Genomic DNA, 19572 nt, shown 5'->3' on the forward strand with positions numbered 1-19572 from the left:
TAAAGCGACTTACAATTGAGACATAAACGCAGATTTTTTTTTTTTCATTATTTGTATAACAATATTATATATTCACATAAAACCAACATAGGCTCATTCTGAAAGCGTAGCCCTGTGTACATTTCTGGAGAGCACAAATTATGTGACATATGTACTTGAGTTAAATAGTTAAATAGTCAGCGCCGTCATGATTTGTCAACACGTGAGAATAACAGTCTGTAATAACAAATAAAAGCCATGTTCGTTAAAAACTTGCACCACATCTCGACAAACTTCACCCTCTGTCCATAGAGAGAGAGAGAGAGAGACGGGATGGACGGGGATTATTTAGGAGCGGGGGGTCAAAGGGGGAGGACTGGGCCACTGTTACTGACAATCGGCTCCACACACACACACACACACACGCAGGCACACACACACACACACACTGACACACACTCATATACTCACTCATGGCAGGAGTCAATCTGTCAGTCAATATCTCAGGATGTGTGTGAGGCGTCCACATGAACACGGTAAGAAACAGACTTTTAGCAAACCTTTTCCTTTCATCTTCTTCTGTTGTCTCTGTTTTTTTCTCTCTCTGACGTCATTTCGCCTTTTTTTAAAATGATTTAATCGCCTTTCAGTGTTGTTCTGGCACTCTTCTGCTCCGGTCTCATCAACTCCTTTTCACTCGTTTAATAATGTCTTGTTTTGTTACCGTACATTTATCTGCCGTTCGCTCATTCCTGCTGTTAATGGCTACCATTGAACTGTTAATGCTAATACTTTAAATAAACTCAGACGTACCGTCGTTCAGCTATTAATTACCATTTAAAACTCGAACATGTGTAGATGTGATGTAGTAGCTAGCTGTCAGATTAACTGATTATTTACCTCAGTGTACTTTTATGTTTTATTTAATGTTTGAAAGTGATTACAGTACATTTTAGCCTATATATAATAAGTGTGAATCCGTGTTTATTTTAACAAACTGTTCTGAAGGTTGCTTTATAACAGATATATTGACATGCAATGTGCAGACATGTTCAGTACAAAATGATTTTTACTATTATTGTCTGTAAAGTCAGTGTAACCGTTGATAAAATTAGCTGGGAAACATTTGTGAAACCTATTGCATCCATTTGAACCCTATTTCATTATAATTGAATAATCTGTAGATTTATTTAATATTAGTTTTATGTAGTACTGTAATTTATATATATATGTAATATTTTAATGGATAATATATATACCCTTTATATATACATACATACATATATATATATGTGTGTGTGTAATATTGTAATAGATAATACGTATATATTAATATGAAATATTGTGATAGATAATAATAAATAAATAATAAAAAAAAAAATATATATATATATATATATATATATATATATATATATATATATATATATATATATATATATGTATACACACACACACACACATATATATATATATATATATATATATATATGTGTGTGTGTGTGTGTGTGTGTGTATATATGTGTGTGTGTGTGTGTGTGTGTGTGTGTGTGTGTGTGTGTGTGTGTGTGTGTGTGTGTGTGTGTGTGTGTGTGTGTATGTGTGTGTAATAGATAATACTCATACATTAATATGTAATATTGTAATAGATAATAATAATTTAATTAATTAATAAAAAAATTATATATATATATATATGTAATATATATGTAATATTATAAATGTAATATTGTCTTAGATAATATATATATACCCTTTAATATGTAATATTATAATAGATATTGTACACTACTGGTCAAATGTTTGGGGTCAGTATGATTGTTAAATGTTTTAAAATCAGCTTTTCCTGCTCACCAAGGCTGCATTTATTTCATCAAAACACAGTACAAATTGTGAAATGTTATTGCACTATAAAATAAAAGTAGTTTAGTAGTTCAACTGAAGTTCGACTTCGAAAGCAGTTTATAATTTAATGAAATAATTTGTTCCAATGATTTTAAAGGTGAATTATCAGCTTCATTACTCCAGTCTTCAGTCACATGATCTTTCAGAAATTACTTAATAATAATAATTAATATTATTGATGGTAATAGTAATAAAAGCAATAATGACCATAATTACTTCATAATGAGTAATTACTTCATTTGAAACTGCACACAATAAGAAAGCAGTTATTTTAAATTGTAATAAATTTTTCAAAAACAATTTTTCACATTTATTAAATGCCGCCTTGATGAACAAAATAATTTACTTAAATAAAAAACTGACCCCAAACTTTTGACCGTTGGTGCATATATACACTTTAATAAATCATATATAATTTTGGTCAGCAATAATAAAAACAATTATTTTGCTAACATTAATGTGTAATATACACGGTAAAAAATAAAAAGTTGAGTTAACTTAACATTTTAAAGCGATTGGGTGCAAAGAACTTTGAGTTTATTAATCTTCAGAGGTTGAAGTTTTGCAAAATTATTTTTTCAAGTTGACAGAAACGGCTTGTTTAAGTCAAGTACACTTTATTGAATAATTTGGCACAACATCAAACACTGAAGATTAATAAACTCAAACTTTCTTTGCAGCCAATCGCTTTAAACTTTTAAGTTATCTCCACTTTTTTTTTTTTTTTACAGTGGTAAACGCTCAAGTAAAGAAATCTAGATTCGAAGTCTCCTGCACTGAATTTTTTACTTTCATTGAACAAACTTTTTTTTCCCTGAGATGTTTTGCGGCTGGAAGGGCATCCACTGCGTAAAAACTTGCTGGATAAGTTGGCGGTTCATTCCGCTGTGGCGACCCCGGATGAATGAAGAAACATTTTTATGAGTAAATTCAAGTCTGAGCTCAAAAATATGTCCACCTGACTTAACAATTAACAATACTTAATTTGTTAGCTGGATTTTTTGACGGTGTACTTGTATATTATAATTTTTCAATATAATTGTGATCTTGTTTGTTGTGCATGTAGATTATATACACTTTTGCTTGGTTTACTACTGAAAAGAAACACATTTTTGCAAATATTAAAGAAGAATATTTAAAAAATATATGTCAACTTTAACATTTCTCAATGTTTTTTTATTTTTTACTATTCTTTTTTAATAGATGTGTATAGTCAGTGTCTGAAAATCTGTCATAAAACCTACAATCTAAAATAAGTTCTGTCGTCTCAGTCCAGATTTAAAGCTTGGCGGTATATTTTTAAGCGTACTTCTTAATATGTTTAATTTATGAATATTTTGCCTCAAACAACTTAGTGTTTCTATCAGATAAAGCAACATTCCTCCTGTTTGAGATGTGAGTTATCACACATATGTTAAGGAGCAGCCGTTCACTGGAATAACTAGATTGATGGATTAAGATTATGGGATTGGATTGAGGCCTTTCCTCTATTAATCTCAAACGGTTAGCAACACGCGCTTCAATTCATAATTAGTCAACACTTGAGTACAGCAGCTTATATTAACAAATAAAAGCCATGTTTAAGTTTAAATCTTAGTTAAAAGATGTTATAATCTTCATATGTACAGAAATAAAGCCTAATTTAGCATTAGCGATGTGAATCAGTAGCTCAGCCTATACAGCTGAGGTCAGAATTATTAGCAAATTTTTTTCTTTCTTTTTTTTAAATATTTCCCAAATGATGTTGAACAGATTCAGGAAATGTTCACAGTATGTCTGATAATATTTGTTCTTCTGGAGAAAGTCTTTTTTGTTTTATTTGGGCTAAAATAAAAGCAGTTTTTAATTTTTTAAAGCCATTTTAAGCTCAATATTATTCGCCCCTTCAGCAATATTAGTGTTGGATTGTCTCCAGAACAAACCACTGTTATACAATGAGTTGCCTAATTACCCTAACTTTACCCTAATTACCCTAGTGAAGCCTTTACATGTCACTTTAAGCTGTATAGAAGTGTCTTGAAGAATATCTAGTCTAATATTATTTACTGTCATTATGACAAAGAGAAAATAAATCAGTTATTAGAGATGAGTTAATAACACTATTATGATTAGACATGTGTTGGAGAAATCTGCTCTCTGTCAAACTGAAATTGGGAAAAAAAATAAACAGGAGGGCGAATAATTCAATAATGGCGTCTCTCTGCCATCTGAACACTGTAACAGGTATAAACGAGGCTATCATGCATATTAATGAAGCTGCACCTCGCTCACAATAGAGCACGCTGATTGGTTTAAACTGATTGGTCTTTCTCATGAATTAAAGGGCACATGGTTTACCCCCTTTTCATGATTTAATATTAATATTCTAGTTGTTCTGAGTGTGCTAGGTTCAGTTCAGAACAGCGATTATCAGAGATTCAGATTTTTAATTATAATGTGTTAAAGAGTGTGATGTTGGGGGTGTGTTCACAGCTCGCTGTTTTAGTGGTGTGTTGCTTCACATGAAAATAAGAGAAAGCCAAGAGCTCCCCCGCTCTGTGTTTGACTACAGACAGGCAGAGAGAGAGAAGCAGCATGAGTGAGAGGACCAGCATTCAGCCGTACATGTACGCCTCGGACACAGACCAAGCAATATGTAAATGTCTGCGGATTTCTGCGGAATTAATTTGGGAGTATCAAAACTAAAACCTTAATGTAACAAATAAAAAATAATATATTTTTAAACTTTTATTTAATGTTTTAAACGCAAATCCAATTACATTCACTTTATTTGGTAAATAAAGCAAGTTTGTCATATAATATCTCTAGTAAAAGACAGAAAACATTACTGTACAAACTGCACTGTACATAAATCAGATGAACATATTAGTCAATAATATTACTGAATATATTAGTCAATAATATTACTGAAATTAATAAAAAAAAAACTGAATGAATATAGATTAACACACATTTACTCATGTAGAATTAATGATGGGCTAGAAATCTGTGTAATTCTGTGCGTGCAGAGTCCGGGTGAACCTACTAATAACCACACACACTGAATTAACTTTGACTGAGGCACCAAATGCGCCGCTCAGACACGGCACGCACATTCACCTGTTATTTAAAATTAAACTATTCAGATGGAGCTCTGTGGCGCGGCAGAAATATGAAGTTGTCCCGAATCATGGCTGTCCTCGTTGGCTGGAAGCGACGTTGTGTGTACCCTGACAGAAAGCTCGCACTTTCCAGCTGCACCAAGTTAACACCACAGGGAGCTTCTGTGTCCACAAGAAATGCAAACGGCTGAAGTCTAAGGTAGACGCAATGAAAAGTACACATGTTTGTAAACCTGCCAAAAAGGTGCAAATAATAATTCCGATGAGAGCAATCTTGTGGTGAATGCTGATCTTGTGTTGAGCCCAATGAGCCTTACATCTAAGAATAGAGCACGGGTGTTCCTTTAGTGACATCGATTTGACTCCCACGCTGAAAATGGCGGACGTGAAACAACAAACCGAGGATGTGGTGATGCGCCTGTCAATCAATATTGGTGGGCGGGGAGACCGCTCTCCTACATCAAGTTGCGGTCGGTCTAAAACCAGCTCCAATTGGTCCACCGTTTTTATGTTGTTAAACTGATAAAAAAAAGCACTGGGTGTGTTTATATATGACGCTTTATACACTATACCTACACACACGTCTGTCCAAACAGCTTGAAAAGTAGATTTCTCACCACAGGTGCCCTTTGATGCTGAAAGCTCAAAGACTTCACGTTGTACTCGCCGCTACAGACATCCACTCCCCACACTGGAATACACACAAGGGTCTAATCTCCGTGACGCAGCTTCTTAAATTTGTTTCAAACTTGAAGAACGAATTTGCTGGAAATAACGCAAAAACAACCAATTTTCACCTTTTAGTGGAATAGATGTGTCCTAACAGTGTTTATAGCAGAGTGGGACACATACAGTTGAAGTCAGAATTATTAGCCCCCCTGAATTATTCGCCACCTGTTTATTTTTTTTTTCCGCAAGTTCTGATTAACGGAGAGCTGATTTCTTCAACACATTTCTAATCATAATAGTGTTAATAACTCATCTCTAATAACTGATTTATTTTCTCTTTGTCATGATGACAGTAAATAATATTAGACTAGATATTCTTCAAGACACTTCTATACAGCTTAAAGAGACATGTAAAGGCTTCACTAGGGTAATCAGGGTAACTAGGCAGGTTAAGGTAATTAGGCAAGTTATTGTGTAACGATGGTTTGTTCTGTAGATAGTCGGGGGAAAAAATAGCTCAAAGGGGCTAATAATATTGACCTTAAAATGGTGTTTAAAAAATTAAAAACTGCTTTTATTCTGGCCGAAATAAAACAAATCAGACTTTCTCCAGAAGAAAAAATATTATCAGACACACTGTGAACATTTCCTCAATCTGTTCAACATCATTTGGGAAATATTTAAAAAAGAAAAATGACTTCGAAGGTGGGCAAATAATTTTGATTTTAACTGTATATGATTGTCAACAGCTCAAAACATGTGCTTTGGTGTTTCGTGAACCTTTAACACTTAACACTATAGGCTTAACACTAAGTATGATCTTATTTTACATTCCTTGTCCTACCCAATACCCAAACCTAAACCCAAATACTGCCTTACTAACTAATAATAAGCAGCTTGCAATCAGATCCTCACTGTTGTCTTTCTTATCTTTCTCTTTGGCAGTTTGACATGATAAAACAGGAAGCGTTCAACTCAAAGAAGCAATCATTTGAACACTTCACTGTTTGTATTTCTGTGTGTCGTGCGCCTTGAAAACTGAACAACAGCTTCCAGCGATGTCTTCCTCTCTGCCGCTGTCGTCTCTCCCTCCGAGCCCACTAGCCATGGAGTATCTCAACGACTTTGACTTGCTGAAGTTTGAGGTAAAGCCTGACACCCCTCCGCCCCCCGCCACCTGCCTCTACCCCAAAACAGGGGTTCACACCGAGATGACCGGTTCTCCATTCGCTCCTCGTCCTCCCGCTGACTCCAGCCTGAGCTCCAGTCCTTACACATCTCTGCCCCCATCGCCCACGCTGAGTGACGGACCTCCCCCTGCCTCCGCCTCCTCCTCATCCTCCTCGCTCTCCTTCCCGCTCTCCATCTCCACCGGGTACATCTCAGGACAGAGCTCTGGCTCTCAGGGGACGCTGGACGGGAGCCCCAGTGCAGCAGGAGGTCCTGCACCATGCCCCAACGCCACCTCTCTGGAGGATCTGCTGTGGCTGGCGGCGCTCCAGCAGCAGTTCGGAGGGGAGGCTGGAGGTGCTGCGTCTCTACTGGGAGCTCTAGGAGGAGTGCCGGAGCGAGGGGACCGGGACCAGAGAGGCTTTCTGGGATGCGAGGACGCGGTGGAGGCCCTGCTGAACTCTGCTGCAGCTGCGGTCACTTCACAGGTATGATCTGACACGTGTGGACCATGGCTTACACGTGAATGCAAAGTTTTACAGCTTCCAGTTCCACTTCTAATGATCCATTCAGATTGAGTCAGCAGTAAACGAGTCATTGATCTGTTCAGGGTGAGACTCTAGTATGTGATTTATTGATTCAAATGATCCATTCAGGCGACACGGTGGCGCAGTAGGTAGTGTTGTCGCCTCACAGCAAGAAGGTTGCTGGTTCAAGCCTTGGCTGGGTCGGTTGGCATTTCTATGTGGAGCCGACTGACTCAGCAAACCAAAGAGTTAAAACAAGTCACGTGTGAGTAAACTCTCCTCACATTGGTCAGAGTCCCTTTCAGCTGTCAGGGGGGGTTTGGTGGGGTTTGACAGGGTGTGCGCGACGTGTGTGAAGAGCGAGGAGGGATGCGGTGGGGAAGGGTGAGAAAGGTGCGCGACGTATTTGAGGACCGGGAGGGAGACGCGCAATCACCGGGAGATTATTACTCGTTTGCGGGCATCCGGGAGTCTCTATGCATATGCAGGAGACTCTCTGAGCTTCCGGGAGACTTGGGGTGTCTGGAATGACCTCCCACCCTGCTCATAATTCTCTCTTCATAAAAGCGGATGCCTATTTCATATCCATAAACCTCTATGATATAACCGGGCTCGGATCGTATCGCTTTCTCACTACAATCGATCTGCTCCAGAGTTCGTTTCAATCGATCTGAGACCTCCTCATTCAGGTGATCTCAGAGCGATTGCTTTGGCGCCTATCCGAGGCAAACTGGGCAAGCGAGACAGGTTCCCAAACAAAAGTCTAGGTGTGAAAGCACCCTAAGCCTCCAGTAAATGATTCACTGATTCTAGCGATCCATTCAGTTAGAATGAGTCTCCAGTAAATGATTCATTGATTCAAATGATCTGTTCAGAGTAAGTCGCAACTGACCCAGCTGAAGCTTGAACCGGCTACCTTCTTGCTGTGAGGTGACAGCACTACCTACTGTGCCACTGCGTTGCCTTGCGACAAACCATTTAAGTTCAAAAACTAATCCTAATGAGTACTGTGAACTTACTCCATTTGAGTAAACAAAGCAATTTCAGCACAGAAAACCCCAATAAATAAACTCAAACCAACTGAGTACTGTACAACTCAATAAGTTGAGGCAGGAGTGTTCAAACACGGTCCTGGAGGGCCGATGTCCTGCAGAGTTTAGCTCCAACTTGCTTTGACACACCTGCCAGGAGGTTACTAGTATATGTACAGTGAAAAAAGTGTTGCATGCAGAACTGTTGCAAACAAGCTATTTGTGTTGAATTTAAACAAACAAATTAAATTTATTAATGTTCAACTTAATTTGTATGTTTAAATTCAGCACAAATAAATTGTTTACAACTACTTAAAGTAAAAAAATTGAGTAAATCCAAAGTATATATAATAAGTAAATATTTTTTTCAGTGTAGTAAGATCTTGATTAGCTGGTTCAGATGTGTTAGATTAGGGCTGGAGCTAAACTCTCCAGGACACCAGCCCTTTAGGAGTTAAGGCAACTCAAACGGTTTGAGGAAACCGATTTTTACAAACCAACTATTCTACATGAGTCCTGTGAATTTACTCCATTTAAGTTGAAGTATTGAGGTGTTTAATTAACTCAATACCTTCAACACTGAGTTCAAAACTCTTTTGAAATGAGTAGAATTAACTTTCAGTCCATTTTCAGTTCACTACACTCATTTCATTTGATAAAGTTGACTGTTGGGTTTTACAGTGTGGGACCACAGAAGGAGTTAAGTTTACTTATTAGTTTTTACGTTTCATTTAAGTTGATTGAACATGAAACTAAAAAGTTGTCCCAAAAAAAAATCAGCTTGTTTTAAGTAAGTCATTTGAACAAACAGCAAACGTCTTTTCTTTTTGAGTGTATGCTCGGGGTGTGAATTCCAAAGGTGCTTGATTTAAAATAAACAGTTGTTTAAAAAGTTCGCTTGAATTTCATGAGAGTGGGAACCCTGCTTTAGTTGTACTCATTTTCTTATGTTGATGATATCTGTTTCTCTGTCAGTTCCCGGTGTTGTCCCAGAGCTCCAGCAGCAGTCACATGGGCGACTCCAGCAGCGACAGCAGTGCGGATGTTGTCCTGAACAAGCCGTCAGACATGTGCCACCGGCCTATTCTGGTGGTTTCTTCCAACCCTTCATCTCTGGCCAACGTCAACCCGTCGGCCGGTCCCTATGCACAGCCACTCAGTCCACAGAGCCGCCTCCACCACCCACACCATCCAATGCAGGGGCATCATCATCACCACCATCACCACCACCTCCTGCAGGTCGCTCAGGTACTAAAACCTCCTTAAATCAGGGTGCCAATTACATGTTGACCATATGGGGAGGGCGCCAACATTTTCAGTAATTATTCATTCATTAATTTTTGGCTTACTCCCATTATTAATCAGGTGTCGACACAACGGATGCCCTTCCAGCTGCAACCCATCACTGGGAAACACCCATACACACTCGTTCACACACATGCACTATGGTCTATTTAGTCTACCAATAGAGTTTTGTTAGTGTCACAGCTCTGCTAGTGAGAGTGGTTGAGCTCAAGCGCATCAAATGAACAGCAAATGGGAAAGGGGGTGGGGCTTGGCAGACACTAGAGAGCATTTGATTGGTCAGAAGATTTGATGAGAAACTGATGGATATCCTATACTAAAAAACTTTATTTTAATGTCACGGGACCTTTAGGCATGTTTCGGAGCATGGCTGATGTTGTGGTAAAGAGTGTTGAAAGCTGGTGGATGCCTGTCTCTAAATGTGGAGCAGCGCTATCAGATTATGGTAATATCTACTATTATTGTGATGTAATCCCGATCACTGTCACTTACACTCTGTCAGATTATGCTGTGTGGAAATGTGCTGCCAAAACCACACATATGGACAAAGATACGCTCCATCTCCCTCATGCATATGTTGGATCTTCATTTTTATTAAGACTCCCATGAAACAAAACATTACTTAAGATGTCTAAAATTTGAAGAATATATATATATATATATATATATATATATATATATATATATATATATATATATATATATATATATAAATGGCGTTGTGGTGGCAAGAAGTTCGCTGGTTTGAGCCAGTTGGTGTTTCTGTGTGGAGTTTGCATGTTCTCCCTGCATTCGCGTGGGTTTTCTCCGGGTGCTCCGGTTTCCCCCACAGTCCAAACACATGCAGTACAGGTGAATTGGGTAGGCTAAATTGTCCGTAGTGTATGAGTGTGTATGGATGTTTCTCAATGATGGGTTGCAGCTGGAAGGGCATCCACTGGGTAAAGCATATGCTGGATAAGTTGGTGGTTCATTTAGCTGTGGCGCTGCCAGATTAATAAAGGAACTAAGCCGAAAAAAAAAAATAATTGAGTGAATATATATAATATATACAATATAAATGTGTGTGTGTATGTGTGTGTGTGTGTATTTTCATTGTGGGATTAAAAACAGAACAAATACATCAGGTTTTTACCATCCTTGTGGGGACACAAGATAGGGACAGCATGTTCTGGGAGTATGGGCAAACACTGCATTCATACAGTCGGCCCGGTTATAAACAAACACAAACGCTCATACATTTATTTCCCGTACAGAAATCTGATATATGGCAATATGTGAACATATAAATGATATTATAGCTAATATATATGATCGTACAGTTGAAGTCAGAATTATTCGCCCCATGTTTATTTTTCTCCCCAATTTCTGTTTAGCGGAGAGCAGATTTCTCCAACACATTTCTAATCATAATAGTGTTAATAATTCATCTCTAATCACTGATTTATTTACTCTTCATCATGATGACAGCACATAATATTAGACTAGATATTCTTCAAGACACTAGTATTCAGCTTAAAGTGACATTTAAAGGCTTAAGTAGGTTGTAACTAGGCAGGTTGGGGTAATTAGGCAAGTCATTGTATAACAGTGGTTTGTTCTGTAGAAAATAGCTTAAAGGGGCTAATAATATTGACCTTAAAATTGTGTTAAAAAAATTAAAAACTGCTTTTATTCTGGCCGAAATAAAAAAATAAGACTTTCTCCAGAAGAAAAAATATTATCAGACATACTGTAAAAATTTCCTAAATCTGCTCAACATTATTTGGGAAATATTTAAAAAAGAAAACAAAATTCAAAGGGGGCGAATAATTCTGACTTCAACTGTATATGACCATGTTTGCAATTCCAATGGTTAAAAACTAAATGTAAACAGTTTTGCTATATTTTGAAACATTGCATGATGTTTTTATATAAGTGAAATCCAAACACAAAGTTGTTTGTATTATATATAATTAGCATATATTGCAATATATCCTATTTTGATATAAAAATTAAATGAAATCACGGTAAAGTCCTGCTACAGTAAAACACATTTACAGGTTACTGTAAAGCGGCAGATGCTGGCAACAGTGCACCACAAAAATACAATAAAATGTCTAGCAGTGTCATTACTCTACATTTATCTAGCTGTATATGTGTTTACAGTATTGTATATCTTTGCTGTAAAATATACCATAATATTCACATGACTCTTACAGTACCATCCAGCTCATATTACAGTTAAATACCGTGTCATTTACAAAAATCATTATCAGTGTATGATATTAGGAATGCAAATAAAGAAAGGCTGTATATTTTACAGTAAAGATATACATTAAACACACATACAGCAAGCTAAATAGCGCTGTTGCTGCAGTATTTATGCTGTGACTGATTTACAGTAAGTTACTGTAGATTCTACTTATTCTACTTATCTCGAACAGTGAGAATGTCAATATATGTCACTTTATTAAACTATAAACTTTAATTTTCAACACCAAAACAGGACAGAGCAGAGATCAACATCCCATAATGCGATCCACAACACTAAAAGCAGAAGCTGCTAATGAACAGCTGTGTATTACAGTGTAGAGTGTGAGTGTATGTCAGCCGGGATGCACCTGAGCGTTTGATGAAGCTGGTCAGGGTCACATTCTGTGGCAAATCTCCGGGACTTATGTGGTATTGTGTGCGTCTCTTTCAGTGCGGTGTGGAAGAGCGTTTCTCCGACGAGCAGCTGGTGAGTCTGTCTGTGCGCGAGCTGAACAGACATTTGCGTGGGGTCAGCAAAGACGAGGTGGTCCGCCTGAAGCAGAAACGACGGACGCTGAAGAACCGCGGATACGCGCAGTCCTGCCGCTACAAACGTCTCCAGCACCGGCACGCGCTCGAGTCCGAGAAACACATCCTGACACAGCAGGTACACACCACAGACCCTGACACCATCACAACAAACGCAGATCAGCACATATTGCTGACCACATAGATCATGTGTTTGTGTGTGTTTTATTCATTTTAAATATTGATATTTGATTTTGGCCCCTTTATCCACTTTATTTCGCTTCTGGTGCTCATGCATGTGTGTGAGGTATACTTTTTATAGGCTTAAATGTCACATATATACTCACCGGCCACTTTATTAGGTACACCTGTCCCACTGCTTGTTAACACAAGTTTCTAATCAGCCAATCACATGGCAGCAACTCACTGCATTTAGGCTTGTAGACATGGTCAAGACGATCTGCTGCAGTTCAAAGCGAGCATCAGAATGGGGAAAAAAGAGGATTTAGGTGACTCTGAACGTGGCATGGTTGTTGCTGCCAGGCTGCTCTGAGTATTTCAGAAACTGCTGATCTACTGGGATTTTCACGCACAACCATCTCTAGGGTTTACAGAGAATGCTCCGACAAAGAGGAAATATCCAGTGAGCGGCAGTTCTGTGGACGCAAATGCCTTGTTGATGGTCAGAGGAGAATGGCCAGACTGGTTCCAGCTGATAGAAAGGCAACAGTAACTCAAATAAGCACTCGTTACAACCGAGCTCTGCAGAAGAGCATCTCTGAACACACAACACGTCCTAAAGGGACGCAACATGTCCTAAAACTCAATCATCTCAGACTGGTGAACATGACGATGAGTTCACTGTACTCAAATGGCCTCCACAGTCACCAGAGCTCAATCCAATAGAGCAGATTTGGGATGTGGTGGAACGGGAGATTGGCATCATGGATGTGCAGCCGACAAATCTGCAGCAACTGTGTGATGCGATCATGACAATATGGAGCAAAATCTCTGAGGAATATTTCCAGCAGCTTGTTGAATCTCTGCCATTAAGGATCAAGGCTGATCTGAAGGCAAAAGTGGGTACTAGTAAGGTGTACCTAATAAAGTTTGAGAACCCTTAATCATGGTGATACCTGGGGATTTTACATTTTGTGAAACCAGTGCTTGCTTCCAATCCAATTTAGGGTTGGACGTTAATAAAAAATAAATAAAATCTGTAATTTAATAAATAATAAACACTTCACTTTAACTACTATACTTCTATCCCTTGTAGCAACAACCACTTTAGTGTGAAAAGCTAATTGCTAAATTAATTTATCTAGCCGACTCATGTGACACAATTGTTTTCTTTGTGAATCCCTGCTAAAAAAATCCAGCTTAAACCAGCCTAGACTGGTTGGCTGGTTTTAGCTGGTCGACCAGGCTGGTTTTAGAGGGGTTTTGGCCACTTCCAGGCTGGTTTCCAGCCATTTCTAGCCTGGTCTTAGCTGGTCAGGCTGGAAAATGACCAGCTAAACCCAGCTAAAACCAGCTTGACCAGCCTGGTTTAAGCTGGACATAGCTGGTTTTGGCTGGGCTCCAAGCCTGCTAGGCTGGTCAAGCTAGTTTTAGCTGGTCATCTCCCAGCCTAACCAGCTAAGACCAGGCTGGAAATGGCTGGAAACCAGCCTGGAAGTGGCCAAAACCCCTCTAAAACCAGCCTGGTTGACCAGCTAAAACCAGCCAACCAGCCTAGGCTGGTTTAAGCTGGATTTTTCAGCAGGTAACCCAGTCTCAGAACGGTGATTGGAGCGTTTTTGGTTTGTTTCCTCATTACAAAAGTGTTAATCACTATGAGTTGACCGTGATGTCGGTATTTACATTTCCTCGGTTTGTCTTCCTCCAGCTGGAGCAGCTGCAGTGTGAGCTGTCGCGCGTGTTGCGAGAGCGAGACACGTACAAAGCCCGATACGAGAAGCTGATCAGCTCCAGCGAGACGCAGCCTTCGCATCCCAACACCTCGCCTTCTCCCACTCCTCCAGACTACTTTTTGTGACACACTTGAACGGACACTGAATGAAGACGACGGGTGGAAGGCGTTCAAACGAGCTGTGTGTGCAGCTCATCTTAAAAAAAAATAAGCTATTTAACCAAAGCGGGTTGATTGTGAGGTGGACCTGAGCCCTGGATTGTGGCATAATAGTGCTGCTGCTGATGGGATTGCATTTCTGCCCATTGCGAGCTTGCATAGCGCCGAAGGGATTTCATTAGCATTCATAGGTAGGAGCACACTTTGATGGAATGTGCAGAATCAGAGAAAAGACAGCATTTATATAACCAAATGTAACGACATTATTTGAGTATCATACACTGAGAGCTGTAATGCAAAGGTGGATTGTTTCCCATAATGAATTAGATTATTAATTAATTAAAGGCACTGATTTTCATTCTGAAAATGAACTGCAGCTTATCGCTAGTGTAGCTAATAGCTAGTGCATATTTAATTATTCATTATGTTCATGCTGCTTAAGATAAAAAAGGTGATTAAAACATAAAATGCTTCTACAATTAGCTTATTTAAAGTCTGTGTGAAATTTCAGTATGTTGATGTAGGGTGGCACGGTGGCTCAGTGCAAGAAGTTCACCAGTTCAAGTCTTGGCTGGGTCCCCCACAGTCCAAACACATGCACTATAGGGGAATTCATTCGTTCATTCATTCAATTTCTTTTCGGCTAGTCCCTTTATTAATCAGGGGTCACCACAGCGGAATGAACCGCCAACTTATCTAGCATACATTTTGCGCAGTGGATGCCCTTCCAGCTGCAGTCCATCACTTGGAAACATTCATACACACTCATTCCCACACACACATTCATACACTATGGCTAATTTAGTTTACCCAATTCCCCTATAGCGAATGTGTTTGGACTGTGGGGGAAACGTCAACGTCAACACGGGGAGAACATGCAAACTCCACACAGAAATGCCAACTGACCCAGCCGAGGCTCAAACCAGTGACCTTCTTGCTAGAGTGCTACCTATTCACCATTGTGCAGGACTATAGAGGAATTGATGAGCTAAATTGGCTGTAGTGTGTGTGTGTGAATGAGTGTGTATGGGTGTTTCCCAGTACTGGGTTGCGGCTGGTAGGGCATCCGCTGTGTAAAACTGATTCTGGAATAGTTGGCGGTTCATTCCGCTGTAGTGAAGCCAAATCTGAAGAAAAATGAATGAATGAATGTTGATGTACTGTTAGCTGAAACAGAATATTGAGTAAGGGGCGTGGCTTTCGTTTTGTGCATCATTCCATCATAGCAAACTAACAATAAGAGGGGCGGGGTTAAGAATATTGCCGTCAAACTGACATCATCAGAGAAGCACCGCCCATTCAAGTGAATCCACTGAAAAATAAACGTTTGTTCTAAAAAATGTTTAGAATTTGATTGAAGATTACCAAAACAAACGTTTATTTTTCAATGGATTCACTTGCAAACTTTATTTTTTAACCTTGGGAATAACAATGTAAACTAGCAAAAAATAAATGGTAAAATTTGATTTCACATGGACTTTAAGTATGCTGGATATTTATTCATTTTACAGAGTTAACCTTTTGTGATTTTTGGACCTTGATATGGTTATTTATAATATATTTAAAGATTTTATTAACAAATAAACTTACAATTACCTTTTAACTTACACTTAATTAATTTTTTTAACCAATATCTTCTAATATGGTTAAACTGTGATCCTGACATCCCTCTAAGCAAATTTGATTTTGAAAAAAATAAAAGGTTTTATAGGTTTTAGCAATTTAAAAAAAGATTCTAAAGCAATTCTAAAGCTGTGACATTTTTATTTTTGATGCTGTTATTATTGATGTTGTGCAGTTTGAGTGTCTGAAGGTACAGAATTGTACGTGTGCACATGCCTATGAATACCAATGAGATCGTCGGTGGTAGCACAAAAGGCTTGCTTTCTCATTGTGTTGAGCTATTTGTCATGAAGAGTTTAGTTTGCTTCATTCGCTCATTTGTTTGGCATTCACCAAAAGGACTGTTGGAATACATATCTACGAAGAAGCGAAAGAGTAATCGACCATTACGAGTATAAGCCATCTGTGTGAGATTTGCACTGACCTCCCGCAACATGCTGTCAAACGCAAACACTGGGTTCCTGCAAGCCAAGTGGAAATCATTGCATTTCTTTGAGTGACCGTGTCTTTTGGAAGTTACATTTTTATGATCAGGTTTTATTCATCAGATTCAGTTCGCAATAGGGCTGCACGATATATCACAAAAGTATCGTTATCGTGATAATCACGTAAAGGATGAACAATATATATCACAAAAGTATCGTTATCGTGATAATCATGTTAGGGATGCACGATATATCGCAAAAGTATCGTTATTGCAATAATCATGTTGAGGATGAACGATTTATTTAAAAAGTATCGTTATCATGATAATAGTGTTAGGGCTGCACGATATATCGCAAAAGTATCGTTATCGTGATGATCACGTAAAGCATGAACGATATATATTACAAAAATATCATTATCATGATAATAGTGTTTGGGCTGCACGATTTATAGCAAAATATCGTTATCGTGATAATCACGTTAGGGATGCACGATATATCGCAAAAGTATCGTTATCACAATAACAGTGTTTGGGCCGCATGATATAGCACAAAAGTATTGTTATCGCGATGATCACATTAGGGATGCACAATTTATTACAAAAAATATCGTTATCACGATATTAGTGTTAGGGCTGCGCGATATATAGCAAAAGTATCATTATCGCAATAATAGCGTTAAGGATGCATGATATATCCCACAAGTGTCATTATTGCGATAATCACGTTAAGGCTGCACCATGTATCGCAAAAGTATCGTTATCATGATAATAGCATTAGGGCTGCATGATATATGCCACAAATTTATCGTGAAAAAAGTTATCGTGACAATCACATTAAGGCTGCAGAGTATATCGCAAAAGTATCATTTATAGCAATAATCACTTTAATATCGCACAAGTACTGTTATCGCGATAATATTGTTACGACTGCACAATATATTGCACAAGTATTGTTATCATGATAACAGTATATGCATTATACTAATCGCAGACGTGTGATAAATTAGTGGTTGTTTAAATTTGACCAGATGAGGTCCCAGATTAGCCCCGCCTCCTCAGTAGTAGCTGTTCTGCTATTGGCTGGAGAACAAAGCTGAACCCAGAGCTGAAAAGAAACGAATGATGGCAAAATGATAACAGTCAGTTTGACTATCTGCACAGGTTTTCACTCATTCATAGTAAATGTTTGCACCTTGAAATGTTTTTACTCTGAATCAGAATAAATTATATATGGTGAGACATATCCTTACCCCGATACTCAACAACAGAAGTGTGTGTTTTTCCAGTATCGTGCAGCCCTAGTTAGCGATACACAGAGCTGGTCACTGTGTGTGTGAGCAGATGACTATTTACCGTAGACGCAGACTTCTAGGAGGTTTACTTGGCTCGCCATAGGTCTATACATTGAATTATCTGGCTATTTATCCATATTTATTCACAGTATTTATTTACTGTTTGTATTGTGGTCATTGTTTTCCTTTGATAGCGTGTATTAATATCATTAATATTTTGTAGCAGGGTAAACTATGATAAAGATTATATTGATTATGCTCCGTTTGTAGTGATTTCTTATGAAATAAACAGACTTTTACCATTCATGATTGTGAAGTGACTGTACGTCTGATGTCATGTGTGTCCTACTTTGTTTTCCTTGAGGTCCTCTTATAATGTATAGTAGAATTGTTTGCACCAAAAGAAGAAAAAAGCAGAAGAAAACACTAGTTAAATGACACCAGTTCACATTTTTGTAGACGCTTCTCCTTTAAGATTTTAATGCAAGTGTCCATGGCTAATGGATTTGCATATTCATGTGTCAGAATTGTGCTCATATATGCATGCATTATATATACAGGGTTCCCACAAATCAAAATATTAGCGCAAAATAGCCTAACAAAAACAGTAAGCATTATAAAAGTCAGGGAGTTGTGTATATTTTTTGTCCAAGTCATGGAATATCAGGCAATTTTATATTAAAGTTATATTTTATAATTTACATGAGTAATTTATCCTGGTGATGTTTATTATATAAGCTGCCTTTTTTTTTTTTGTTGCAATATTTCAAATTATTTGACATATCGTATTTATATATGTGGAATCCAAACAGGAACTATGTAATTTGCATTTAGGTTTATTGGACCCACATATAAGATTTCTATGTGAGTTCAATAAGTTTTAAAGGGGCCCAACTGTCTCTTCTAAATTATTTTTCTCCGCCCCTAAAGTGTGCTTCATCTCATAAGGAATAACTTGACAGATCTACACAGAGAAAGACTCAAACTGTGCACTGCGCTGTTGTCTTCAGTGTTGCAGTACTGTGTGAGCTCCAAACCTCTTAAACAGGTGCTCTTAACCTGCTTAAAGAGACCGTGATCAGATTAACCGTGGCCATAACATGTGATATATACACAGAGCTGAAGTCAGAGTTATTAGCCCGCCTGTATATTTTATTCTTCAATTTCTGTTTAACAGAGAGCAGATTTCTCCAACACATTTCTAATCATAATAGTTTAATTAATTCATCTCTAATCACTGATTTACTTTATCTTTGTCATGATCAAAGCACATAATATTTGACTTGATATAAGCTTCCAGATGGATGTGACGTTTACATGAATCTCTTTCCTCTCAATTAGCTAAACTTACACAAGAAAACATGAGAAAACAGCGGTTCAGAAAGCATCGGTATCCCCGGCATCATGCGCTCATTAAAATCACTCTTGATTATAAATTATATATCATAATATAAAACACTTCCCAGAGATGGCTGGAAGGGCATCCGCTGCGTAAAAACTTGCTGGATAAGTTGGCGGTTCATTCCGCTGTGGCGACCCCGGATTAATAAAGGGACTAATAATAAAGTCATTGGGATGAGCAAATCGTACTAATATGTACGAATTAGATTGTACGAATTCATACGAATTAGCCACTAAATCAAAAAGTTACGAATTGCCGTGAGATTGTGTTGTCTTTTGTCAATATTCGCTGCTGTATGGACATTAAT

The 19572-nt window shown here is 38.2% G+C and overlaps 1 protein-coding gene across 2 annotated transcripts; it reads left to right on the top strand.

Annotated features, from left to right (window-relative positions):
• Positions 1–469: 469 nt before the first annotated feature.
• On the top strand, positions 470–18180 carry nrl (neural retina leucine zipper). 2 transcript variants are annotated; one of them, XR_012395501.1, is made up of 6 exons: positions 470–515; positions 6600–7312; positions 9358–9630; positions 12374–12589; positions 14339–15236; positions 15778–18180. XR_012395501.1 is itself a non-coding variant. In NM_001040331.1 (5 exon segments), coding segments are annotated over 4 exon segments (1239 nt in total). In that variant the 5' UTR covers positions 477–515; positions 6600–6712; the 3' UTR covers positions 14489–14570.
• The last annotated feature ends 1392 nt before the right edge of the window (positions 18181–19572 follow it).

This window comes from Danio rerio, chromosome 20, assembly GCF_049306965.1.
Source record: "Danio rerio strain Tuebingen ecotype United States chromosome 20, GRCz12tu, whole genome shotgun sequence".
Lineage (NCBI taxonomy): Eukaryota > Metazoa > Chordata > Actinopteri > Cypriniformes > Danionidae > Danio > Danio rerio.